This window comes from Pseudoliparis swirei, chromosome 17 (assembly GCF_029220125.1).
Source record: "Pseudoliparis swirei isolate HS2019 ecotype Mariana Trench chromosome 17, NWPU_hadal_v1, whole genome shotgun sequence".
Lineage (NCBI taxonomy): Eukaryota > Metazoa > Chordata > Actinopteri > Perciformes > Liparidae > Pseudoliparis > Pseudoliparis swirei.
The window spans coordinates 8,557,270-8,585,185 of NC_079404.1; the positions used below are offsets into that span (position 1 = coordinate 8,557,270).

The 27,916-nt window shown below is 41.8% G+C and overlaps 1 protein-coding gene and 1 long non-coding RNA gene across 4 annotated transcripts; one reads left to right on the forward strand and one right to left on the reverse strand.

The window, feature by feature from the left end:
- The first annotated feature begins 28 nt into the window (after positions 1-28).
- Positions 29-23,384, forward strand: sptlc3 (serine palmitoyltransferase, long chain base subunit 3). Its single transcript, XM_056436352.1, has 12 exons — positions 29-230; positions 1,883-2,074; positions 3,350-3,504; positions 4,766-4,914; positions 8,842-8,966; positions 10,574-10,667; positions 14,791-14,896; positions 16,134-16,353; positions 18,379-18,505; positions 20,759-20,894; positions 22,161-22,290; positions 22,393-23,384. The coding sequence occupies exons 1-12, from the start codon at positions 132-134 to the stop codon at positions 22,504-22,506; spliced, it is 1,647 nt and encodes a 548-aa protein (XP_056292327.1). The 5' UTR covers positions 29-131; the 3' UTR covers positions 22,507-23,384.
- A 1,393-nt stretch (positions 23,385-24,777) lies between these two features.
- On the reverse strand, positions 24,778-27,780 carry LOC130207661 (uncharacterized). 3 transcript variants are annotated; one of them, XR_008834317.1, is made up of 7 exons: positions 27,730-27,780; positions 26,887-26,911; positions 26,482-26,644; positions 26,265-26,353; positions 25,811-25,857; positions 25,602-25,680; positions 24,778-25,286 (listed from the first exon to the last, which is right to left on the reverse strand). It is a non-coding gene; the product is annotated as an uncharacterized LOC130207661 (long non-coding RNA). The 3 variants fall into 3 exon arrangements; XR_008834315.1 differs by lacking the exon at positions 25,811-25,857; XR_008834316.1 differs by having other exon boundaries at positions 25,602-25,857.
- Positions 27,781-27,916: the final 136 nt, after the last annotated feature.

Here is a 27,916-nt window from a genome sequence, read left to right on the forward strand (position 1 = left end):
GAGGAAGCGACGTTCAAACACAGCAACGAGAGGCAGAACCGACGCAACAAAAGGAGGAAGTCACCCTTCGGAAGTTCAGCAGAGCACACCTGACTGTCTCAGGAGACCGCCGCAGCTACGCTGCAAGGAATATGGCCATAACTGCGGCAAACTGCGCCCTCCCGCATCTGAGCCCGAATGGAGTGAAATGCGAAGACATCAAGAGGAATGGCTATCACAACAAGAGAGAGGTAACTACCTCTGTCAGCGGCTGGTTTTTTTCACATTGGGTTTTATTTGTGAACCCACTCGTGTCGTGCACCTGCCTTCCTGTTCCTGCATGGAGGCAGGTATTTGATCATTTAGTTGGTGAGATACGATTGAATGTGAGCCAGTGGTGATGTAATCGGTGCTTCTTCTTTTCTTTTCACCTCAAACGACCTCGTTGACGTAGACAAACGTTATAACCCGTAACCCACCTTTGATTCAACAATCACAATGTGCTTCACGCTGTAACACAATCCACAGTAGTGCCAGTCATTCCAGTCTTTGGCGCGTCTTACGGGATCAATAGTTGTGTCGTAATATTAATGCGTATATTTATCTGAAGATGTCCAGTTGCATTAGTCTGTAGCTAAACTAGCGACAACATATGATTTGCCTGCAGTTGTTCTTCCTACCCAGATGTGTTAAGCTAGCTAAGCAGGTCAACGTAAAGCAATACATGAACGAACGACCGCGCCCTGAAAAATTTTTCTTTTGCAAAAACAGTTTGCCTTTAGGCTGAGTAAGTGGGATGCCTACACCAAGTGACATAGTGTAGCACCCGCCTAATTTACTGATGTCTTTTCAAATAATTCACCTGGTAAACCAGTCTGTTCTCCTCGATTGATGTCACGATGTTAAAAAAATAATAATAGTCTAGTAACCTTATAGCCTATGATGTTTGATACGGCGGTAATGATCTTCTGTGTCGTGCCTTGGACACATTATTAGCTAGCTCTGATGAAGAATGTAGTAACCTAACTAGCTATACCACAACTTACAATGACTTCAGCTAACGTTAGTTCAACAACTTGAGCGTGCAGGTGATTTAAATACGTGTAACGCCTGAGTCACGTGATGGATTCATGTCAGGTGAGCTAACATCGGTGCGGCAGCGTCACAGCATCCTGTGTTAGTAAAGGATAGCTAGCCTTAACTAACTAGCCTTAACTAACCGGTACTTTGTATAGCCAAAGCAACGGTTCCACTGCGTATTTCCTTCTGCTTGAAGGTGTAAAGTGGGCACAACCCCCCAAGAATAATGGTTTCTAAGAAGTACTATTCCCTCCCTTACACTAGGATTAACATTTTAATTCGATATCGGCTGTTGAATCAAACACAAATGGCAGCCGGAGATGATATATTACCTGTCTAACAACGTCTTATCAAGACTGTCACTTCTACTGTGATTTGGAAAAATAAAAGGTGTTTATTACTTGTTATCTTGTTTATCTTAAGTTATATGGTGGTACTTGCTTCCTAAACACTTGCAACACCATCGGCCTACTCCTTTATTGTGAGAGTATTCATTTACTAGCAAAGAAAAGTAGGCTACAACGTTTTGAGTCCAAATTAGCTCCATCAAGTACAGAAGTATCCCGACTAGACAAACAATAGCGTGTCCCTATTTATCCATAACATTACTATAGAAAATCTTTCATTTTGCTTGCTTCAGTGTTGACTAATGTCAGTGACTTCTGTGTGCCAGTCGGCCAGTATCTGTCTCTTCTTAACTGATTGAGTGTCAATGTCAATTGGTGTGTTACTACACATTAATTCAAATAGTATTGTTCTCTTTTGTGTCTCGTGCAATGTAAAAAAAAACATGTAAAACAGCTTTTGTGGGTCTCTTGTATAGAAAAATGGCCCTGGGACTGGTATCGCCTCCAGGCAGCACAAGCAGGAGTCCTTTGAACAGGCCCCGATGTACGTGGCTGTCATGACATACCTGGGCTTTGGTATTGTCACACTGTTTGGCTACTTCAGAGATTTCCTCAGAGCTGTGGGCTTAGAGAAGTGCAACCTTGCCCAGGAAAGAGAGGAACAGAAGGTTGGTAAAACATGCAATCAGCACAAACATACGCATATTGCAGCATACACACCATACTGTAGAGATACACATGCACCCAGGCAGTTGAAATAGAAGAGCAGGGATGCCTTGGGTGTACTGAACACATTTTGTTTTCCCCTAATTATTTCAATGCTTTGCTCTTAAGCCCTCTCTGCCTCCTTCCATCTTGTTCCTCTGCACTATAATGTTGCCATGGGTGAGACAGGACACCATAGAGAATATATGTTGAAGACCTAATTAAATCTCTGGGGAGTCAGGTTCTTTTTTAGGAACTGTGCTTTAGTTTCAAGGGACGGCCTCAGCACTGCCACATAAGAGCCATTATTTTACCATGGATTAGCTTTTTTTGAGTAAAACAATTATAGTTAAGTTGGTAGTAGTTAATGGTTTATTTTGCGTGACTCGTAAAAAAAACACTAAGACAATTGCTGTGAGCATGTTTTGGTCATATTTCATCGAGACAGTATGTCCATAGGTAGAGATATCTGTATCTAGAAGCAATAACCAGGCAAATCGCACCCTGTGATTAAAAACAACAATTTGCACTGTGAAATAGAGGGAAGAAGGAAGCGCGCTACTGTATGTGGGCTCTGTCGTAATGGTGGCTTCATTGGATGAAACGTACAATGGGGGGTAACAAAGGCAAAGTCTACAATGAGCTTGGTAAACACTAGCAGACAATACTGTGCATGAAAACATACTGTTTGCTTAAAGGCTGAAGTACTGCAGCTCTAACTCTCCCACCAAGGTAAAAACCTAAAAAAAGATGGTTTTAATGTTTATAAGGTAATTACAAATGTTAGCTTCTGTGATCTAGTACAAAGCTAAACACAATAACATAAACACCTGTGTGGTCTTAACGAGTTAGAGCGGCAAACATAAATAATTTACTACAAAGTGCCTACCTACCTGGCAAACTGCATTCAGAGAACGTGTAAGGAAATGCATATGGACACAAAATGAAAGGAAATAATGATTGTCTGCTTTTAAATGTCAATTTCTATAACTTCAAGTTTAATGTGTTAAAGTTCAGTTTTTTCTTGTTCATGCTAACCATTTCTATTATAAAGAATGGGCAATTTAGTTGTTTCGGAAGGAAAAGAAACATGCCTTGTTTGCTTTGTTCTCATACTTGGATAGCTTTGAGTGTGTCAGAATTTGAGAAGTTACTTGCTCTTATTGTTGAACCGCTCTTTGGCATTCTGGTACTTGCTGACTGTGAAGCTGTTGACAATGTCTCTTCTTTGCTCTCAGGATTTTGTACCTCTTTATCAAGATTTTGAGAACTTTTACAATCGAAACCTGTACATGAGGGTACGAGACAACTGGAACCGTCCCGTCTGCAGCCTGCCGGGCCCCGTCTTCGACTTGATGGAGAGGGTGTCTGATGATTACAACTGGACGTTCAGGTGCTTAGATCAAGTCATTTATGATAAAACATACTGCATATTAGACATGTTATTGGACTACATTTACTTCTTTTTTTTCCAGTTGAAGACAGGCCAGCAAGAATGAACACAAACATACTTCTTCTGTGGCTAAAGACTATACAACCGAGATTTACTTGGCTAAATCAAGCTCTTGCTCGCTGAGCTAATGGGGAGGGATAATACCTAAAGCACGTAAACGAGGATGTGTCATATTTTTGGATGCAGTTAAGATGCCTCTGTTGCGCAGCAGGGTCAGGGAATATATTATGAATAGGAATATGAACAGAGCCACAGGGAGGGAATATGACATTATGAATCAGGAAAGAGTGTTAGGCGTGGATTACACGCTTTAAGAGGTTTAACGTGACTGGAAAGAGTAAAAAATGGTGCAGTCAGGGAACCAGCCTGTGGTGATTGGGCAAAGAGACATGAGGATGTAGGACACAGGTGTCAAATACAAGGCCCGCGGGCCGAATGTGGCCCCCGACGGCTTGAAAGAAAACACGATCACCTTTTCTTAAAGACATTTATGACAAAAAATCCCATGCTTTTATTTTGAAGGTTTCAGATGAAATGGATTTATGTTATAATATTAGTCTTTTTTCATGTACAATATTTCTACACTCAAATAAACACTAATTAAATGACGAGAGAGAGATTTAACAATATGTTGGGGAGTAGTTTATACGTTTATATACTTCTGTTACAACCAGCCCTTTAAGAGGCGGCCATGATGCAGATGTGGCCCACGGGGGAAAATGAATTTCACACCCCTGATGTAGGACATAGTTTGGTGCAGGTTTACATGGGATTATGTCAGATGATGGAGCCGTTTTCCTAAAATTCTTTTAAAACTCTGTCTCTGACTTACAGTAAGGCCGACTAACCTGGTGCAATTTCCTCAACTTCCCTCTTTGCAAAAGAATTATGACACTCGCTCCTTTCATCTTTTCCTAGTTTATTCTTGGCTGAGAACCACTTGTACATAATGACTTGTGAATATGTGATTATATCCTGAAAGATGTCAAAGGAAAAATTATGAACAAGTGATGCTTACACACATAGCCTTATATACAAAGTATTGTCATTAATCCTTAATGAACTGAACGCCGAGGTTATAATTAGCAATTGTGTTTGATTGAATGTTGATACCTTTTCATGCTATGAAAGTAATTATCTGCCTATGTGTAGAAATGAAAAAAGAAAGGCTAAGTGATGCCTAATGTTGAAAAGCTTGCAGGTTAACCGGGAGGACAATACACAATGCCATCAACATGGGCTCCTACAACTACCTCGGTTTCGCTGAGAACAACGCTGATTTCCTGAAAACGGTGGCAGACACAACGCAACAGTACGGGGTTGGGGTTTGCAGCACCAGACAGGAAATAGGTGAGTTTGTGGTCAACGTGCAGTCGTACAGATGAAAACAAAACTTGTGGATCTCAAGTTAGTTTTAACAAGGGCATTCGTTTTCTCTTGAGCAAAGTGAGATCCACCTCATGATTCAAGTTAAAAGAGCATATGGCGTTGTATCTTTAACTTAATCTTGGAGTGCTTCACATTTCTTACATCTATTTTAAAAGTCTCTGGCAGACCCTTATGACACTGACTAGGCTGAGTATCAAACTGGTAATGAAACTCCATCGTCCTCATCACATATGCCATCATTTATTATTTTTCTCGTGAGTTATACTGCCTGCGTGTTTGATTATCTTTGAGTGGCTGCAGTGTAATGTAAATTATTCAACCTTTGTTGAATTATGTACCATTTGGGCTCAAGCTGAGATCATTACATACTGAGGAGTGGGAGAAATTATGACCATAGTGGTATGTAATACCATGAAGCACCCTGGACATTAGGAATGATGCAAAAGCAATATATGTGATGGAAGGGAGAGAAATTTCCCGTGTGGGCATGAATAGTTGTCTGTATTAATCAGCCCCGCGCTAGCCTGGCGACCTATCCAGGGTGAACTCTGCCTTCGCTCAATGTGAGCCCCCCCCCCCCCCACCCCCACCCTCTCCTGCCAGTTAAAGATGACGGATGGATGGGTGGAAGTGATAGAACAGCAAAGGATCATACAGTGGGATCTGTGGCTTCAGAAGAATTGGGAATGGTGTTTTATCTTTTTATCCTACATGTACCCAGCTTCTGATGGTGTTTAAGTGTGCGCCAGGATCTCATGCTACGGCATAGCAATGCTGTGGCAATTAGCTATTGGTCAAACCATGCCAATGGGTAAACATAATGGAGCTCACACAACAGGCCCACCTGGCTGTCTACCGACTGAGAGCAGGCTAGCAGCGAGCTGACATAAAACACTCAGAGTGGGTTGAGTGGCTGCTTCGTGTTTCATGATTTCAGCAGTTTGACAAAAACAGAGACCACCAAAGGAATTAAAGGGCGTTGTGATGGTTAGTTATACATTTGTTTGTCAGTGTATGAGTACCCCCCGACGCACGCACACACACATACACACTCACACACTCCTCCGCACCATCCATTATTCATTCATGTAATTTATTTATATGTTTATTTCTCTTTCAAAATGGGATTGTTTTTCCCCGGGTTTGTAATGCATGTTTCAGCTGGCTCACTGTGAGGGTGAAGGAACAACATGCATTTCTCCCATGAGACCTTATTAGGCATCAATTATTAAAGACTTGACTATCTCTGTAGTAGCAGTGACACCATCACCAGTGTTTTAGTTCACAGGCAGCTATTTGTATTGATAATACACAGGCTGTATTTTTAGTTTGTTTAGAAGCAGTCAATTTATTCAGTAAAAGAATGAGGAGGATTTATAGAAAGAAACTACAGGCAAAAATGTTTTGTTCGTGCACTGGCAATTTTGAAATTCTTGGCTACAGCTTTCTTCCATAACATGCCTCTGTTCAGACGAGTGTCAAGAAAACATACAAAATGCACACTGAGGTTTTTATTTCATCACTTTGTCCATTTAAATCTGTAGATTTCTCCCAGACTGTACAACATGCATTTGTGTCATATAATACATTGTTTGCATATTCAAACATAACATTTCCAAAAATACATAAAGAATTGTGAAAATCTTTGACTAATATGTCAACAAAATGAAACAAGAATAAAGAAACTGGCCCTTATCAAATGTTAGGATTTCTGTTCTCGAACATTATGCTAATTAGCACGTAAGCTAATGCATCATTTGCACATGTTGCATGATGGTATCTAGTAATTGTGTGACCCTGTCCTGAGTCCTCGTTAAGAATATTTCACTCTGTTCTGTGCCTCTCACTTCCTCTAAGTCCAAATGTTTTGGATTCAAGGTTCTTTTTCAAACATTTCGTCTCATCTCTTCTTTTTTTACAACTAACTATTATTTGTACACAATGTCAAGGTAAAAAAAATGCTCCCACAAGTACGTCATACAGTAATTAAGTGCACAGAGAATGCAATATATAATTTTTTTTAGATTGAATAGTCATGTAAAAGTAGATACAAAGAGCACTGAAAGCACCCCGCCCCCCTTGTAAATACCCTGATGTGTCAAACATTCATGGATTTCTATTTCTGGATAGCTCCCTGGTCCAGCTTCTCCTGCAATCAGTAACGTACAATATAGTATCTAATAAAGTCAGGCTTCAGAATAAATGACAAATTACCACAACATACTAAGAGTGCTGCCACCGAGCACATAGTAGTACGTATTTTACCATAATGTGTACACGAATAAATAAACCTAATAGCACTGTTTTGTATTTTGAAGAGTTAAGACAGAGACATAAACGCCTGTACTTGTCTGCAGAGACGCAAGTTTCAGGTATTAGTTGTTCGAGACTCCAGTCGACATTGTTGATAGAAATGATAACCTCATCCTGCCTTCTTTTTTTCTTTCTTTGCAAAGCCTTTGAAGCGAAGCCTCAGTCACAGTTTTACAATGAAAGAGAAGGATTTAGCTTGGATCTTTGCAAGCACACAATCTTTATTGTCCATTCACAAGAATGCTCTCCAACCGTGGCGATTGTTGTATAGCTTGATGATTGGGGTGGTGGAGAGGTGACCTTGGTAATTCAGGGACAGGGTACCAAGCTTAATGGCATGTATATGAGTCAAGAGCCAACTCAAATCAGCAGACGCAGCGTGATCTACTAAGGACTCTCTCTCACCTGCAGAGATTTTAGACCTTGTGTAAAATGTTCTGTGTAGAGAGCAAATGCTGCACATGCCATCAGGGGATGTGAGCCGGAGAGGTTGAGGAAATATATCAATAAATTTGTCTGTGATAAAGACAGAGCTGCTTCACTGTGTGGTGGTTTTTTACACATACTGTACCTCAAGACACATTCCCCACTCCTTCCTGAGACATTCAATCAGGGAGCCTTTTAATAATTGCTCTCTGTGGTGACTGGTTGTTATTGATTTGGACTTCAATGATTAGTATCCCATGTATATGAAATCAATGCACTAATATATCCTTATGAGGATTGCCCTAATGACATCACAATACCTCAAAGCCATACTTAATTTTTATTTAGTTTGATGGTAAGTAATTTCATCTCAGTGTCTTCTTGTAAAACTATATTTAAAAGTTTAACAGATATCTTTGTATTGACTTTTATTGTGTTTCTGCTGGGATGTTGGCAATATCATTAAAACTCTTGTTAACTATTTTTAGTCACACTAATAATGTGTCGACAGTATTTCAAATGCAGTAAACAATACTCTACATATATACGTATATATATACGTATATATATATATATATATATAATAAGACTGCCCAGAGTGAGCAGAAATAAAATACAGTGTATATCAACCTTTCACTGCCTACCTCTCTCCCTGTAACTCACAATTCTAACAGTCACAGTGGAAGTACTTTTATAGTGCAAAATAGAAAAACACCATGTCAGGTGACAGATTACAATGTGATACATTTTCTTAATGAATTCTGCTCCCAAACCTGCCACAGTGGGTTATAACCTGCCTGAGTCCATAACTGCCTCAGTCTCAGTGCCGCAGAACCATTTTAGACTTTGCTTGACTTGACTCCCCTTGATATCACCTGGGATGAAGAGGGTAATTTAAATTACAAATTTACCACACATTGAGTATTTATATATATTGAATGCCCAGAGAGTGGCTGATGCTGTGTGTGCTGCTGGTGCAGGCTGTTTCATGTGAGTCTCTTACTTTTTATCATGCAGCATTCATCTCTGTCAAGGCTTGTTATTAGACAACAATAATATAATAAAGAAAGACAAAGTCTTAAGGACTACCAGATAAGGTACAGTGATCTTGTCATGGTGCGTTATCCCCTTGTAATTTGTGTCTTGTAGGTACCCTGAGCATCCACGAAGAGCTGGAGCAACTTGTAGCCAGTTTCCTCAGAGTAGAGTCCTCCATGACTTTTGGGATGGGTTTCGCCACCAACTCAATGAATATTCCAGCAATTGTTGGCAAGGTTTGTGATTTAACAAATTAAATGCCACATTCAGTATAAAGGAAGTCCTACTATATATGGGTGTCATTTTTACAGCGCATCAGAAATTAATATAATGATGCCAGCTTTTGTTCCTTCCTTGCATATGGCCTACATTAATGAATAACTGTCGAGTAAACTCAGATGAGAACAAATCCTGACCCACCCCCATTCATTAAAATCATAATTAAACATTACAGTCGCCAGGAGGATAAGACTATAGGCATACGTAGCCGCTTTCAGTCACATAGACAAGGGGAGGCAGGCTTGGTTAAGAGCACTACTCAAGGGTTGGATTAAACAAACGGTTGCCTGTCGGCACACCAGCCAGGCTCACACAGACAGCTATGGGTTACCAGGGGCAACACGCTGCTCGAATATCGGTGATAGGAACGGACAGGAAAAAGGGGAGGTCGGCTGTTTAAGTGATGAGAAGGGGGTCCTTTATGAGGCTCAAGATGTGCAGCAGCCCCTGAGGCTGCAGCCCGAACAGTCACCGCGCAGGGGCTGGGGGTCAACCTACACTGCCAACTCTATCCTACAGGAACAGGCCGCGCTGTGCAGGCAGGGCTGCATTAGAGTGACAGCTGCTGGTAGACTAGGGACCAGGCAAGCTGGACCCCAGGCCAAATCGAGGGTATCCATCACTGAGACGGTGTCAACATACCCTCTACAAGAGTTCATTCTCACGAATGCAGTCAAATGCTCAGAGCGTCAGTGTTAAATATGCTAACGTCCTGGAGAGAATTTCGTGGAACAGCTGAATTAATTTGCATGCTTATGGAATATGAAACACCATACTTTTCATTTGGGAAACTGTAATGGGTCTGCTAGTGAGAGTGTGCTCACCTGTGAGCGCGCATCACAGCCGAGTGATGCGCGCGCCACTCGCTGTCTGTGAGCGCTGCGCGTGCAGACAGCATTTAACGGAGTGGAGCAGCGAGTGAACTCTGATCGCTCTTTTAATGAAGTATCGATACAAAAAATATGCTAAATCACATCGTGTTTAACGTACGGGTACTTTGTTAGTATCGCTACACCGTGCAGCGTGACATCAGTAGATGTAGCGGACTAACATTCAAGCTAACCTAACTTCCCAAACGCTGTCGACATCTGAACGCTGATTGGCCGAGACGCGACACGTCCCATCAAAGATGTTTTATTGCGAAGAGCACCACTTCACATTTTCTCCGCGTCTCACTGCAATCTCAACGGCAGCGGGCCAGGTGAAAAAAATAATAAATCGGAATGCGTCTCTGGTATTGTTCAGGGGGCCGGTGCAAATGTGGAGGCGGGCCGAATCCGGCCCGCGGGCCGTAGTTTGGGGACCACTGCACAAGAACATATCAGAAATACATAGAAACCTCACAGAAAACAGATTTAAATGTGTAGGCTGGTAGCACACACAGGGCTGTTACTCTCCGTATGCGGTTATACTGATGATGGCACGTAATGTACATACAGGAATACTGTGGAGTTTCTCAGTGATGCTTAAGAATGCAGGAACATGTGACTCAACTGCTACACTGGAGATGAATCGCTTTCTTGGGGACATTTGAATGAAATCTTTTCTCTGTGATCATTTCCAGGGCGGTTTGATACTGAGCGACGAGCTCAATCACACGTCTCTCATCTTGGGGGCCCGACTGTCAGGAGCAACGATCCGTGTGTTCAAACACAACAGTAAGTCCAGTAACTGTTTTGTGTTGTCAAGTCACAGTGATTCCGCCTGACAACAACATGCATAGACATGTTTTATTCCAGCCATAATAGCTGCCGAACAAACGTTGTTGAAATAGCGTTATGATGTATATTGCCATAAATTATATGTTGATGAAGTCGGACTTTCTGTTTGTGCCACCACCACTTTTTACATTATTTAGTTTGTCTTCTAACTTTTGCCGCTGTGAGAAGCACAGTACTTTCTGTGCGGTGCAGGATTTGCCTCAGGAAAGACCTACTTAACATTCTGTGTTTTAGAGCAGCAAATGTAAAAGCTTTGGGTTCAGTTCACAGTCACGACTGTGTTTTATACAGCGGAGCAGAAGAGCAGCATGATCACAGACCGTGTTTACATGCATTCGAATAACTGGCTTAGTCGGACTGAAATCGAATTATCCGTTTCATGCAAACACCTTTGTTCGACTATGTGCGGTCCGACTACGATCCGATTAACACCCCTGGATAACTCGATCCGATCCGGTTGATAATTCGACTATCGCGGCCTGTAACGGTGAATTGGATTAGGAACTGGACTTTGCGTCTTTGCGCATGCTTGAGATCCCGCCGCCCTCCTCCCTCGCTCCCTCCCATGTCGTGACCCGGAAGTCGAAAGAGATGATAAGTTGTCACTGCCGGGAGCCTGGCCGGCAAAAAACAAACAACGCTATGGAGAACACAAGAGCCACCACTCATTTCTGGACCGAAGAGCAGACATAATTTATGCTTAATGTATTGAAGGAGTTGAACATACTAAAGTTCATGGTTCTTTCTCGAAATGTTGATGTTGTTGTTGGTTGTTGTTGGTAGTGGTGAAGAGGTCAAGCGGAAATGGCTATATCACCACGAGTTGTAATGAAAACAGCGCCACCTATCGTATCGGATATGACATGCTTTCGGCCAATGATTCGAATTACTCACTGCCATGTATATTGGGATAATAGCAGATCCCCCAAAAGATAGCATAGTCTGACTAAAGCAAGATTCGAATTATATCATCATGTAAACGCACTGACAGTTTGTTTTGAATGAAAATGTCACCTTATTTAAGCTAAATGCTCTCCATTTCCTCATCGAGTTACATCGTGCCAATAGATAAGATAAAGGAGACATGTTTTATCAACATTCATTGTGCTTACATTGGAAACATCCAGTGCTCTTTGAGGGGACAGACCAAAACGAGCATGTCCGGTGGCAGCAAATGTGTCGTGACAGGTGCAAGCCGAGTCAGTTATGGGTCCTCCAAGCAGATTCTAGAAGTCTGTGTAAAGGCAAAAAGCCCTCAGGCACCTGAGTAGCTCAACCCTCCCTTCCTTTATACCTCCAGCACCAGACATTCATTCACTCTTTTATTAGTACATGACCAATGTTTACCAAGAAGGCCCGACCAATCAAAACAGCCACAACAACACATACACTACCGTTCAAAAGTTTGGGGTCATCCAGACAATTTCGTGTCTTCCATGAAAACTCACTTTTATTTATCAAATAAATTGAAAATTGAATAGAAAATATAGTCAAGACATTGACAAGGTTAGAAATAATGATTAATATTTGAAGTATTCATTTTGTTCTTCAAACTTCAAGCTCAAAGGAAGGCCAGTTGTATAGCTTATATCACCAGCATAACTGTTTTCAGCTGTGCTAACATAATTGCATAAGGGTTTTCTAATCAGATATTAGTCTTCGAAGGCGATTAGCAAACACAATGTACCATTAGAACACTGGAGTGATAGTTGATGGAAATGGGCCTCTATACACCTATGGAGATATTTCATTAGAAACTAGACGTTTCCACCGAGAATAGTCATTTACCACATTAACAATGTATAGTGGGTATTTTTGATTAATGTTATCTTTATTGAAAAAACTGTGCTTTTCTTTGAAAAATAAAGACATTTCAAAGTGACCCCAAACTTTTGAACGGTAGTGTACGTTAAAACAAAGAACGATTTATTTGTGCAACCTCTTAAATATCAAATATCCTTTGTTTATTGGATTTGAAATGTGGCAGCGGTGTGCTTGACAAGGAAGGATGTCATTTCATAACAGAGCACATGAACTGGTCCGTCTCCTCTAGCAGCGTGAGGCTCGTGTGTTGGAAATTCTTCAAATAGTCAGCGATAAAGGATGTTTATTTTGACAGTTGGCATTCTTTCAAATAATCATATATTCAGTGGGGGTTTAGTCTTTATTTGTTAGCATGAGCGCACCCAGAGGGTCAGTGCAAAGATATCATAATAACATTTTGTAGATATCTGTATGCACGTTTCTTGTGTCAAAGCGAAGACTCATTGTCCCCCCCAGCAGTGTTACAGCTTATCCCAAATCAGTGCTTTACTGTGAAATACTCTTTTTCTCATTCTTGTCTGTGCACTCAACAAACCCCTGTGGATTTCTCTTTCACTGTGTGGTTTTCTGAATGTTGATATTGGAAACACTGGCGGTGCTCTGTTGGGATTTCTTATCAGAGGAGCATCTGCTGCCTCTTCAGTAAACCTGTCTTTGTGCTGAGGGAGCTTTATCGATCATCTATGACAGATAATAGCTGACAGGTTCACTTGCGGCTCAAAATGGTTGGTTTAAGTCACACTTTGCTGTGTTAACCACAGCTGTGCAACACTGCCATCTCCTGGTTTGCATCAGAGGAGCATTAATTGTGCCGCCTGTTAGTCTAAAACTAGGGATGCACCGATCTGATCGGCTCCGATCCATATCGGCCGATATTCCCATTATCGGTTTTGATCGGCGTTCTCAAAACGGCCGATCAGATGACGTAACATGTGCGAGAACTATCAGACGTTTCAATCGCCGCGCACCCCAACGGAGACAATGCGCCCGGCGAGGGCCGCAGAGTGAGAGGTCCACGAGGGGATCCTCACGCACCGAGCGGCGTCCCCGTCCCCCGAGTTGAATCTCTGGGTCAACTCAGCCGACACTCACATGTCTGAGCCCCTATATACTGATGTTCACGGTAAACGCATTCGATCGGGAGCACGCGAGGGTTTTGATAAAGTTAGCGGAAGGATTTAAGTGACAACATCCGGTTTTGCAAAGTTAGCGGAAAGAACCACGTGAAACAACATCCGTTTATCAAAATAAGATGTCGACAAATCATACACGAACATATAAAAGTAAACAATGAACTGATTTTGTATCTTTATAGATCTTTTCTGAGATTTAGCTTAAATTATGCTAACATTAAAACATTTTTACTGTACCAAGGAAGAGTTTATAAAAAGAAGTCAGACTTTTGTATGTTAAAAAAAGTCCTGTATATAGATTTCCCCAAGAGTTCCAGTAAATGAATAATGCAGATGTGTTCCATACATATCTGAAATCATTTACAATAGCAATCAAACAATTTTAATGTATCAATTAGGACATTTTTCAAAGTAAAAGTCCTAAATGTTTAAAGAAATCGGTAATTTCTTTAATGTTTGAGTTGCTTTATATATGTATTTCCTCATAGTCCTAGGCAATAATGCTACACAATAAATAGAATGCTTCAATCGACACCGTGATCGGTGATCGGTATTATCGGATCGGCAGATACTGATTTCAGTGATCGGTATTATCGGTGATCGGCAGATACTGATTTCAGTGATCGGTGATCGGCACCAAAAACCTGATCGGTGCATCTCTATCTAAAACCCCAATGGGAAGTTATTTAGCTGAAGCCAAAATTTAAATCCTAATTCAAAGCAACCGTGCAGACTGCACCGAGGAGACCTTTGGCCAAGCCCCGTTTCAGTTTGCAAAACCTGCCTGACGCAAACTTCACAGGTGTTCATTTGCATCAGAGTGTAAAGGTATTGGCTGTGTGTAGTTTGTGGAAGCTGTTATTTGCCGATAAAGCAGTGCCACATGGAGACTGAGAACTGCCCTGCCCTGGGGGAAGTGTTATTCTGTGTGTTTTTAGTTGGAGTTCCTCACAAGCTATGATCCGATTTGTGCTTCACTCGAGACTCGGGATCAGTTTTTTACAAATCAAGTGTTGAGTTGCATGACAAGCCTACATTACACTTGCAAACCTGATATGTGTTAAATTACATTTGTATTGTGTGTGTGTCTGTGTGTGTGTCAGACATGCATAGTCTGGAGAAGATGCTAAGAGAGGCAGTTTGCTCAGGGCAACCACGGACCCACAGACCCTGGAAGAAGATCCTCATCATGGTGGAAGGCATCTATAGGTCAGCCGTCATTAAGGAGCACACACACACACACACACACACACACACACACTCATTAGAGTAGTCGCTCTTTCACAGACACATATCTGGAGAGCTTTAACTTTCAACCTGTGTTTAGCAGTGCCTGGTCTCTTTTTCAATTGCTTCCCTCACTAACATTGAATAATAGACTGTGTGTGTGTGTGTGTGTGTGTGTGTGTGTGTGTGTGTGTGTGTGTGTGTGTGTGTGTGTGTGTGTGTGTGTGTGTGTGTGTGTGTGTGTGTGTGTGTGTGTGTGTGTGTGTGTGTGTGTGTGTGTGTGTGTGTGTGTGTGTGTGTGTGTACCGTTTCATTACAAGAGAGAAGTGAAAGGTACCGTGTGTGTCGCCCCCGGCAGCGTGCTATCCTGAGTCTTAGTGACCCTCTCCATCTGCTCATTTGCTACAAATCAAGGCCAATTGGAGCCACTGAGATTGACTTGGCTACACCCCCAGCTTCAACTGCCATGTTTTTTTCCCTTTCTTCCCTCTGTATAGCCTCATTTCAGTCCTTCTGAAGTGAAACACAAAATATCCATTGTGCATCAAACTGTGACTGTTTTATGAGTCCTTTTTATCAAATGAAGAGCAAAATCTTGAACATGGCTATCAGTTGGTATAAACGTGACCATTAGTTTCACAACAATCCTGCTAATTTGAGAGACAACTTTAATTGCATATAATCAGAGCGTAATAACGCATAATGTCAGGGTCAGACAATGAAGAAATCTTTCGGTACGGCACTGTAAGAACTAATGCTCCTTCTATCGCCCCTCCGTAACATCAAAAGGCTCAGACAGAGCGTAAGCATGCTTAGCTATATCCTGGCCCTGCCTTTGATGTCCACGTCGGCCCCCGGTGAAACCCTGTCTTGAGTCATTTCTCAGCCATAGCAAGGATAGCAGGTCTGAGATTGCTCTATTTTCTCCAGCCATACACTCACTGATGCTTTCTGTTTGTAGCCTTAAAAGGCTTGCAGCACAGGGGAGGGAGAGATGGGAGAAAGGTGGGAGTAAAGTGAGTCCAGCGGAAAGATTCTTGGAAGATTGTCAAATTATATAATATGCATTTACAGACATACAGATGCTCTGCAGTGGATAAAGTGAGGCCGGGGTCAGATTCTTCCCCTTTTAAACCCAATCCCTTTAAGAGTGGTTTATAATTGATGAAATGTGCACATGTAACTGTATGCTTTGCTTGTGTGATTCCCATGTGATTAGCATGGAGGGCTCAGTGGTGCGACTTCCTGAGATCGTCGCTCTGAAGAAGAAGTATAAAGCATATCTGTACCTGGATGAGGCCCACAGTATCGGAGCAGTGGGACCATCAGGGAGGGGAGTGACCGAGCTGTTCAACGTCAACCCAGCTGATGTGGACGTGATGATGGGCACCTTCACCAAGAGCTTTGGGGCTGCTGGAGGCTATATCGCAGGGAAAAAGGTAACTGTGAAGTTTTAGATTTTCCGTTTGACCTTTTTTGTGCGTTCATATTATTATTTATTTTTCATTCTCTACTGAACTTCTTCCACACAGAAAGGTAGCCTTCCAATACGTTGTCACCTAACATTTGCAGATTTCATTAGATAGCTGGATAGATAGAGTGAATGAAAACATAAGGCAATCTAAAAAGACACATTTACAATAAACAGAAGACAGAAATAAGATCATCACAGTTTCTAGTCAGCTATGCAAAAATAATTCCTCCTGGGCCCACACAGGGTCACGGTACATTTAAAAAATATACAGCGTGTGGGAGGGATAAATCGCACCGAAACTATTTCGACAACCTTAAGTAAAATGCCATTCTCGTAAAATCAAACAAGTGAGCTGAATTTCTGAAACTTTCCTGACATAGTTTGAACAACCTGGCAACCATTTTCTGTACATAGTAACAACATTAACCCGTATGGCTCCGTAGCAGGTGAAAACACACCATACATAGTATTTTCAAATATTTGTATTCAGCCCTCTGATTTAAACCATACACACTCCAGCACCCCCCCCGTCTCTCTCGTAGCTCTCACATGTCGAACAAATGTTTCCCAGGCTGTGGCATCGGGCCTTTGTAATTCCTTTTTACTCCATTAAAAAGTACACTTTAGTACATACTAATCAACATGGCAGTTGATTAGAAAGCAACAGAGGAAACGGCCATGTTGCTTGAATTAGGTATTCTGTCGCCTGATGTTGGCTCAGCCCTGCTCGGCCATAATAAGAAGGTAAAGCTGGCACCGGGCCAGGCCCTTCTTGTGGCGGGCGTCGGAACTGCTCTCCAGATTTAACAGGATGACTTTTAACAAGCATGATAATGTTTGAAGTAAGAACACTCTGCCTGATTTGACAGCTGGCTGTTGTAAAGTCCTGAAAGGAACGAGCAGGAAAAGAGAGAGAAAGCCTTTAGATTTGACATATCTGTTGTTGCGGTGAAATCCCCCAAACCCGACATTAAGTGGATACGGGTTGACCGACAAAAGACTCTGCAGATGTGTTCTGGAAGACAGTCATGTTATAGCTATTTTATGAGAGTACCAAAAATAAATACCCCAATAAATACACTGCAAGCTCCTTCTAATTCACTTCAACGTTGCATGTAGAAAGCTTTTATTCATTAACCCTTTACTCAGAACTTGGATTGCAGTGAGATTAGGTTATTAAATACATCCGCCTCAGTCTGGCACCACTCCTCCTCCGCGGCATTGTGGACATGTATCACCCCGTCAGTATTGCGGCCGCCTTGTGGCTGAGGAAACACTCTGAGCCGTCAGTCCACGCCGCAGACGCAAGATGGATTTCGGACATGTTCCCTTAACCGGTTTATCTTGGTCGTAGCGAAATCCTGCGAGGGCCGTAAAGTGGTCAAAATCCCCTGCCTTAAACGAAAACAGATGTCAGGTTGTTTCGGGGTTCTTGTCCTACGTTTGAGCATTTCCCACGAAAATCCCCTCGGGAAATGGTGGCCAGACAGCATCTCTGGCTACGTGTCATCGCCCACCGGCCACCGCGCAGCCACTGAGCAGCACCCGTCACAGCTCGCGACCTCAGACTACTTACACTCGCCTGCACCTAGGACCCATGGCCAAATCAGTTTCCTTAAACTCTTCTCTTCTCTTGACAACCACTTGCAGAATGAATCTCCTGCTGACATTTAGGAGTAATGAGCGTGGCAGTCCTCATTCTTTAGGGTCCTTCTGAAACTAGTGAGCGGGCCACCTCAAAGAGAGAGAGCAGGAAAGGGTCCAGAGCTACTGCACGACTTGAGGGATTTTAATTGGTTCTCAGGTGTTGACTATACATGAGCTCGCTCTAGTGGTGCTACAATAACAGTGCAGTGCCACACTTTTGTTTCATAGAAGGTCTGAAATGAACAGTTTATGCTTTGTTTTCTAAATGTTTAAAAAGAAAATGTATCGTGAACATACTGTCTCGAGTCTGACTGTCTGTGTGTCTCTGTGTTCCGGGCTGCAGGAGCTGGTGGACTACCTGCGCAGTTATTCTCACAGTGCAGTATACGCCTCGGCCATGTCCCCTCCTGTCACTGAGCAGATCCTACGTGCCATGAAGTGCATCATGGGAAAAGACGGGAGCACAGAAGGTGAGTGCCTGAGCTCATTGCGGCCGTACCCTCGTGAAACGTCACCCTCTAGTTCAGTCTTATTCTCCACATGCTCGTCAAAGCTGATGTTCTTTACGCAGATAAACATTATGTCTGGCTTATAAAAAGTTTTACACCTTTTAATATCATTTTAATGGTAACAATAGCAAACCAAATCCAGAGGACTGGACCAATGTTAACATTAGGAGTAAGTCCAGTCCTGCAGGGAAAGACAAACAGCTGCTCGGTCAGAGAACGTGGTAGCAATTACGGGGGGCTGTAGTGGTAGAAGGGGGCGGGGGGGCCTGAGCAAACGTGACCCCAACGTGGAGGAAATCATTTTCATATGTGTGTTGTGAGGAACACTGTACCTCTAGAAAATGGCATTAGACATTAGTGCAGTGAAGTAGTTATTACCAGACTGGTTGCAATACTGCCAGAGCAATGAGTTATTGTCGTTGTAGTTCTGGTCGTAGTTGTAATGGAAGGAGAAGCAGTGTGAATAGTTAGTACAGGTAATGGTTAAGACAATAGTGTTATGTATTCATACACTTGACCCAGATCTACAGAACTTAGGACAGGTGTTGACAGTCCTCTCATTCATTTGAATGTGCGTGGTGCGTGTAACCGCCAGCGATGGGGACGATGGGGACTAAGGCAAACAGAAGGCTCCAAAAAAACGTTTGGAAACACGTAATCTTCATCATGCCTCGGTGGCAAATGACAAAAACAAGAATCCAGAGCTGTACAACTCTGACATATGTTTAACCCTCCTGTTACCTTTGGGGTCAATTTGACCCCATTCAATGTTTGACGTCTCTAAAAAAATGATTGACATAATTTTTTTTGCTTCATATTTCATGACTTTTCCTAATTTATTGGGGACAACTGGGAAAACATAAAATTCACATGATGATATGTTTTCAATGTCCTGTACACAACTTGTAAATTCAATATTAATTCTAATCATTTTCTGGAGGTTTTAATTGCTGGGGTCAAATTGACCCCAAGGGTAAAATATGTTAGTAAATTTGAAGCTAACAGGAGGGTTAAGTCATTAGGGGAAACTCTGCCGCACAAGATAACCGTGTGAATGCAGCCTTAAAGTGTTCTCCATGAGACACAACATGTCTGCCATAGGGTGCTCAGGACTCAGGCCTGGTGTACAGATAAGGTGGATCGCAGTTTCATGCAGACATGAGTAACTTTCTCATCTGGCCCTGAAGCAGACGTGCTTTGCATCTGACACAGCCCAGCGAAATACCGATTGTGGAGAAATGAGTCTTGACCTGTCTTTCAGAGGGCAGGCAACACAGCAAACAGTGCAGTCTGAGAACAATTTAGCTCTAACATCCATCACAACACTATAAAAGCCAACTGACACGAAACCTCACATACTCTTTATATGCCTGATACGTTTTTATACCTCTTTCTCTCAGTCCTCCTCTGCCCTCCTCGTCTTTCTCGTTGATGTTGAATTTCGCACTTTAAAGCAAACTGGAGCTCTAAAACAGGGAAAAGCCCTGACTGACAGCTACATCCACACCGCCTCACCTACTCATGAGTCTGGCAGCAGGTGTTTCACCTCCTTGCCCTCGATCTTAGCAGAGAGGAACAATTTAAAAGATGGGGCCTGTGCTTTTTGGCGAATGCCAGAATGTTATGTTTTTCCCTCCCTCTCTTTCTCTGCTGAGATAAGGGGATTTAAAGTGCTCTCTTGCAGCGCCCTGAACGAACTGCCAATCTGTTCCCAGGTAACCAGAGGGAAACAAAGCTGTGTTCCAAGGCATCATTCAGAAACGGGGTTAGCAGGGCTCTGCTGTCTTTGATTTGTTTTTCATACATTTACCTGAAGTACAGGTACAACTTAAACATTATTTATTTTCCGTGTCGGTCATGGCTGCGCTCCAGCAGCAGTGCATAGTCTCTCATTTTGAGCAGAATCCATCGCATCCAATTTGCAAAACCCTCAATTTGGCAACGTGCAAGTGCGTACACCAGGCGGACAAAACGGAACCATCTGCCGCCGCGGCGCAGTTGTAATCATGAGCAAGTTCCTAGTGGAGGCTGGAATGGCCCAGATGGAGGTGCAGGACTCGGGATGAGATGGCACTGCAGAGATCTCACACTACATTAGCTCCTACTGACAAGTGAAGACCCAGGGGACAGGGGGAATGTGCAGCGTTTTGGTGGTGTGTTTTTATTGGTGTTTTACTCGTGCTTATCTGTTGATGTGCTAATTTTTTACCGTAGGCATTAGACGGATCCGCCAACTAGCAGAGAACACCAGATACTTCAGGGCCAAGCTGAAGGAGATGGGCTTCATCATCTACGGCAACGATGACTCACCTGTGGTTCCAATCCTGCTCTACATGCCAGGCAAAGTGGTGTGAGTACACTTAAACTCTCACCAAAAACACCTGCCTCGTTCAAAGAGCAAGACTATCATTGAGCATAGACTAATCGTGGAACAATAAGTATCAACTTTACGATCCCTTATGGTCACAATCATTTTCTGTCCAAAAGTGATTTGGACTCCTGCCAAGATACACACTCCAGATGAATCCCGAGTGGAGACTGTGTCTGTGCAGACTGTAACCACTTTAGAAACATCAGGTATTGATTAGGTTCAACCCAGAGTTCTTTGGGCCTCTCAGGTATAATCACTTGGGTACAAAGGGTATTGCAATGCCAGTCACCACTAATATCCATGAAAATTCTAATCCCTCCCAGTACTGTGTCATAATCAGCAGCTTCTGGTTTTACATTGCTCTTTTTTCATGGGCATTAATGACGATGGGGGAGAAAAGTATAATTTCACCAGTACTCTTTTTTTGAAGCATCAGTATAAAAACTACAATGTTTTTTTCTTCCAATTATTTTTGCATTTTCAAACGGGAGTTTTTCTCTTGTATCTGTAGCTATTCTATTATGTATCAAAATCGACTTCTGGACATTTACTTTGGACATTGTTTGCGGTTGCCACTATCCCTATATACTTGATCTTAAATGTGCTGGTGTTAGAGTGAGGTTCTGTACGAGCACACACATCATTTAAATATACCAGACTGTCAATGTTGGTAGTGTCAGATTCACCTCATCATTTTTAAGCAAGTATGGTTTGAAATCTCCAAACTGTCCACTTTGTCGCTCATTTAAGAGCTATTCACTGATTGGATGCAATAAAGTAGAAGTCATCAGAGATATGCTGATTCTAGCCCTTCAAAATTGTTAGTTATCTGTTCTTTTTTAATTTAACGTTGCCACTACATAATTGAGGATCCGGAGGGGCTCAAAGAAGCATTCCTTATGACTTTTAATGTGATGAGACAAAGAAGTAAAATCATCCTCATTCTGAGGTGGCGTGTGGGGTCGTCAGACTTCAAACCTTGAAATGTGAGAACTGTGGGAAAGTTGATGTCCATTTCTGCCCTGATTCGGTCCTCTGAGGCATAAAAAGAAGAGTCAATCCTAGCGGTATTGGTTTAGCATTGGTAATGATAAATGTGAAATTCAGAAAGAATTCTCACTCAAAACCTTGTAAACGAACCCAAACAATCACTTTGGGTGTGATTTACGTTTTGTAGTCCTTCCAGTAATTTGTTAACGAGAATATAAATAAAGGGACATTTTCTCTTTGTTCATTTTTGACCAGGGCTTTCGCTCGAGAAATGCTGGAGAGGAAAATTGGTGTCGTGGTAGTCGGCTTTCCAGCCACGCCGATCACAGAGGCCCGAGCTCGCTTCTGCCTGTCGGCATCGCACACCAGAGCCATGCTGAACCAGGTACACACACATTTACCAACATGGCGTGGCTCTCCGAGGCTGCAGAAGCTCCTTTCTTCCCCCTGAATCAAACACAGTCTGAGACCGCTCCTTTGTCCTCAGGTGCTGCGCCATATGAACGAGGTGGGAGACAACCTCTGTCTGAAGTTCTCACGAGTGAAATATTCCTCTTGTCCTGACCTCTGTGATGAAACAGACTTTGAGCTGGACAGCTGATGTGACCCTTGACACCTTCATTTCACAGTGTCAAAGCGAAGTCCAAGTGTCTCTGCCACAGCAGACCCGTAAACACACAACGCAGAGTCACACCCGCGTCTCACAGCAGAAGAGGGGCCAAATGTTTAGCAGCTGCTTTTCATACCTTTGTAAAACATTGCAATTCAACAGAACACTTGTTTGTGCTTCTGGGAGTCTCTATATGAACTATTTAAATGCTTACATTCTGAATACATTGTAATGTATGAAGTTATTGTACTAGCATTGCTGGATTGGTTTCAAACTCCAGCAAGGTGTACATTATCTGTTTATATTGAGACACATCTCTGTTAGTTTTCTATTAACTTGTGTCTATATTTAGACATCCAACATTTTTGATGGAAGCATTTTTTGCTTCTCATAATGTAACATCGGCCTCCATTTGTTATAGATGCTGTTGGTGGTTATTATTAGAGAATAGTGCACAGTCTCTATGAAGATGATGGAAAGAGTCATATTTATTTATCAAATATGAAGGAGTAGTTATGGAAAGAGTGTTTGTAGTCATTTCAACCCCATGGTTTAATGCTGCACTGCAACATTTTTTATTCTGCTGATTTTTTCTCTTTTTTTGTTAGCCCGACTAAAACAACAATACTGCACATGAAAATGTCATTGAATGTGTTTTGAACCCGAAAACGAGTTGACTTACGGCTTCTTCCCTTTGGATCTGTCTTTTCCTGACGCGTGATTATATACACATCTCAAGGCTCAACTGTTTAAGCCGAATAAGCCGCTGCAACTGTTTTCATAAAACCTTCCTCGCCGTAAGACCACTTTCATCTCCACGGTAAATGATAACCTCCCTGTAAATAAAAGATCACGCAGCAATTACTCAACGATTGCGTTAAATCTCCACAAGCTCCCGCTCAGACTAAAAAAGGTGTTATGGCTTGTTTTGTGGCGAGACTGCTCATATTCACCGAGTCTTAACAGCTTAATTGATGAAGGTTTAAAGACCTGCTGTTCCCTTTCTCACAGACTGCCTCACCGTTGTGAAGGTAAGCACGCCGAGTATGCAGCACCAGAGCCAACAGAAACCTAAACTAGCAATTAACGCCAAACTCTAAATTCTCGTGGTATGGGGTAATCATTTGATTAACACAGGAAGGATTAGAGATGAATGATAAATGTGTTTTCAGAATGTGTCAGACTGGGTCTAGTCGACACTTGTTTTGCCTCGGGACATTTGTGTTTGTGTTTTTTTTCCTCCCCATAAACAACATAGTGATGAGATTTTGCAATATGCATGGGGGGGAAACAATGCTCGGTGAACTGCAAACAAAGACCTATCAAGTGAACCTTTTTCCTTAAAGGAGAAACCCATTGAAATCTATGGTAGAGCTTCTTTTCTGGAAGTGAATATCCACATCTGGCTTCTCTACACTGTAAAATGTAATAAGTTAACTTTACTTGAAAAAGGTGAGGAAACCGATTGCCTCAAATTTTCTAAGTAAAGTAGCTCAATAATTTTAAGTTCTTAAAACAAAAAATAAATGAGTTTTGGCAACTGATGTAATTGGAGTAAACATAAGTTCAGTCAACTCATAATATGTCATTTCAGACAACTTAAAAGATATGAGTGAAGGTAACTTAAAATCTTGAATCATGTAATAAGTTGACTTTACTTGAAAAAGGTGAGGAAACCGATTGCCTCAAAATGTCTAAGTAAAGTAGCTCAATAATTTTAAGTTCTTAAAACTAAAAATAAATGAGTTTCGGCAACTGATGTAATTGGAGTAAACATAAGTTAAGTCAACTCATAATATGTCAGTTCAGACAACTTAAAAGATACGAGTGAAGGTAACTTAAAATCTTTAAGTATGTAATAAGTTGACTTTACTTGAAAAAGGTGAGGAAACCGATTGCCTCAACATTTCTAAGTAAAGTAGCTCAATAATTTTAAGTTCTTAAAGCTAAAAGAAACTAAGTTTAGGCAACTCACGTAATTGCAGTAAACATTAGTATAGTTAACTTAACAATTATTAGCTACTAGGTTAACTTAAAAAAGACAACTTAAAAGATCCAAGTTATATTAAGTAAACAGGACTAATAAGAACTAGTTAACTTTACTAGTCAATGAGATCCTATTACTTAGAAATAGTGAGGAAACCGATTGCCTTAAAATGATCAAGTAAGCTGAACTAAAAACTGTAAGTTGTTGAAACAAAAGAAGGAGAACAGTTACAATGGAAGACAACGTTTATTTAGAAGAAAACACATGTTTTAAAACTCAAACAACGTGCTTAAAACGCTGAACATGTTGCCAGATTAGGTTTTGTAACGCAGAAATATGATGAACACAGCGTTTTCGGCATTTGCTAAATTTCACGACAGAAAAACAACAAAAACAGACATTTTCTAGAAAAGAGTTCAATTGGAGATAGAAGGGTGAAGTTCTCGGCCTGACTGCACATCATGAACACAGTCCCTTATGGCATCAGTAGATATTTGAGTGATTGTATTTTAGGGTTTTTGGTCCAAGTGAGAAGCACTCTATGAATAAATTCAGAAGGTGTTCCTCACTCGTTGAGGATACTCCAAATTCAGGGGTAAATAAGTCCGAAGAGTAGCCACACGGCACGGGGAAGATGATCACGGTCACCCATCACGACTGTTCCTCCCAAAACGATGGCAGTAGTTGTAGACTCCAGGTCCAGCGAGTGAGGGGGCCACGATGTCTTCAGCACCGTCAGGGTCCCAATGGAGGTGTGGGACACGTCCAGAAGGTCATCAGAGTCCTAATAACAAGAGCAGCATAAAAAACACAATTACATGTCAAATTTCACGTTGCATTTCTATCGTAGAACACACAATGGTTACTTGGATTCTGAGATTATTAGATAATCAAGTGAAAGATGCTCAGGAGTGAGTGCGATGATTAATTCATTGATCATGTGATTCACTGAATGATTGCAAAAGCTAATAATAAAGAATATGAATTATCATATTTACAAATAGGGATATTTGAATGGAACAACAATAATAGAGCAAATGTAAAAAACAGAATGTAGAAGGGCCTGAGAACAGGTCGATGCAGTTGCATCACAACACACCCCGATCAGGACCCGTTCGTGGCTTCTGCTGTGTTTCCATAGGGTCAAGTCGAAGCTTCATGCCATCCTAAACTCACACCTTCAATAAAGAAAGACCAACGTTTAATACGTGGGCAACCAACCATATTCGTGGTAAACATCCACATTTCTTTGTCACTGCTGCTTCTGGGAAATGTGCTCCTACCACAGGAGGCTGAACAGGTACCTACCATCTTCAGCCGTCACACCTGCATCATATTGGCTGCTCCTGAACCTCCTGTGGCAGGAGAGCGAGCATATTGCCCAAAAGCAACAAAGAAATAGCGATAATGTTACAAGTGAAAACCCATTTTTGGTAACAGGAGATATTAGTAGAACCCCTCTACCATCATGCAGACATGTGAAGGTGTACAGATGCCCATTTAGGTGTGATATGATTTGTAATTTTTTATTTTGAAGGCCTTTGGGTTTTGAATGGGGTGACTAGAGAGCTGCAACTGGACCTGACTGGAAAGATGGGAGATCCCACTAAAAGGGCCCCAATCAGGGATAAGTGAATCAAAAAGTAGAAGCACTGATTGGAAGAGAAGTAGCCAATACCAAAAGATTAACAGGCAGAACACATGAGATATATTGGGCATCCTGTGGTGTGGAATTAAATAATTTTGACTAAAGTCTACTTACAAATTCTTGAAGAAGTCTGCGTTGTCATCTCCAAGGATGACGGGAGAACCACGGAGGACTGCTGTTCACCTCCCAGTCACATCTGTACTCTAAAAAAACATTTTAAACACACACAATTCACAAGTGTTAAAGGACAATCATTTGACAGCTCTGCATGCAATGCTGTGACACTACTTTATTAACCACATAAAGAAAAATGACTGCTTGAGAAACTTACCCCAGGTGTGACTTGTTGCAGATATTCAAGTTTCTGTCCGACACTTTCCCCCTCTGGGTTTTGAACTTCTCCAGGAAGCGAGGAGTATATTTGTCGAGATCTTTGAAGAACTCTGATCGCAACTCAGATTTTTGCTTGATAAGCGACAGAACTCAGCCAGAATCTAACGGAAAGAGAAATAAATTAATATTTAGTCATATTAGACCTACAGTAAACACATTACAACATACTACATCACACTGGGCAGAAAACTAGTGGCTTCTAGATTGAACAGATTTCATCAGCTCCCCTCATCAGCCCTTCATGGTCGTCACAGGAGACACTCTGTGTGAAGACATGGACTCAATCTGGCAACGCTTCCATGTGTTATGCAGTGGTGTGTAGAAGAAAATAAGCAATACTTACAATTCATTGCCAGGTTTTTCAAAGCCTACAAAAGAAACAACAAAAGCAATTAGTCAAACTGCAAATAACTCCTCAAGATGCATTTTTACGGCTAAAAAGCCATCAGTTTAATGGAAGATTTCACAGACAAATATGATTACAAATGCTTATCCTAGATATAGATAGATAGATAGATTGAAGTCATAAATAGTCTGTAGGGAGGTTGGCAGGGAGCTTAGTTTCAAACTTGCTATTGGTTATAATGGATGTCATTTCCATTAAATATCACAAAATAAGAAATGATGTTCAAGTAAAAAATAAAAAAACGTTGTACCACATTCGCTGTGGCGAAGTTCTCCATCATACGGTTGTAGTTGAATTATTCCTCGTTACTGTAGTGTTATGGAATAATAGGGTTTTGAGCCCGTTGTATCTCCAAGTATCTTTATTAGCTTAACCATACATAACACCGTGACTGACTGGATTCGGGTAACTCCAAGAGCGGACTGACGACTGTACACGCCCCCCCTCTGATCACACATGCCTTCGTATCACTCCGCATGTCTATAAAGTAGTACCATTACATTATAGTTACATTCAACCTGACATTGCATTCACTCTTAACTCAGTGACAGTAGCGTTGTGTGACGTAGTGCTGCGTTAATGCACACGAGTGAGACAGCCACGACGATGTCCGCCATTAACATTGTGACTCGTTTGTTTTGACGGTCTAGCTAGCTTACATTAAACGCTTCGTAAAGTTAACATTCAACTACGAATATACATATGAACAATATGGCGAAGATAAGACGATGTTTACTAAGGACATGAACGGCAAAACGTTATTGAGACGCTGAAACTTACCTTAAAGTAACTCGCACACCTGCACTGCCTTCTCGCTGCCGCCAATCCGTCTCAGGCAAAGAACGTCTTCAGTGGTCGACTGCGCATGCGTATTCGAGCCGAGTGCTGCCGAGTGCGTCCGAGTTTCTTCCGAGTCCGCCTCACTCATTTTTTTAAAGTAAAGCTTACTTGAGATAATAAGTTTAAT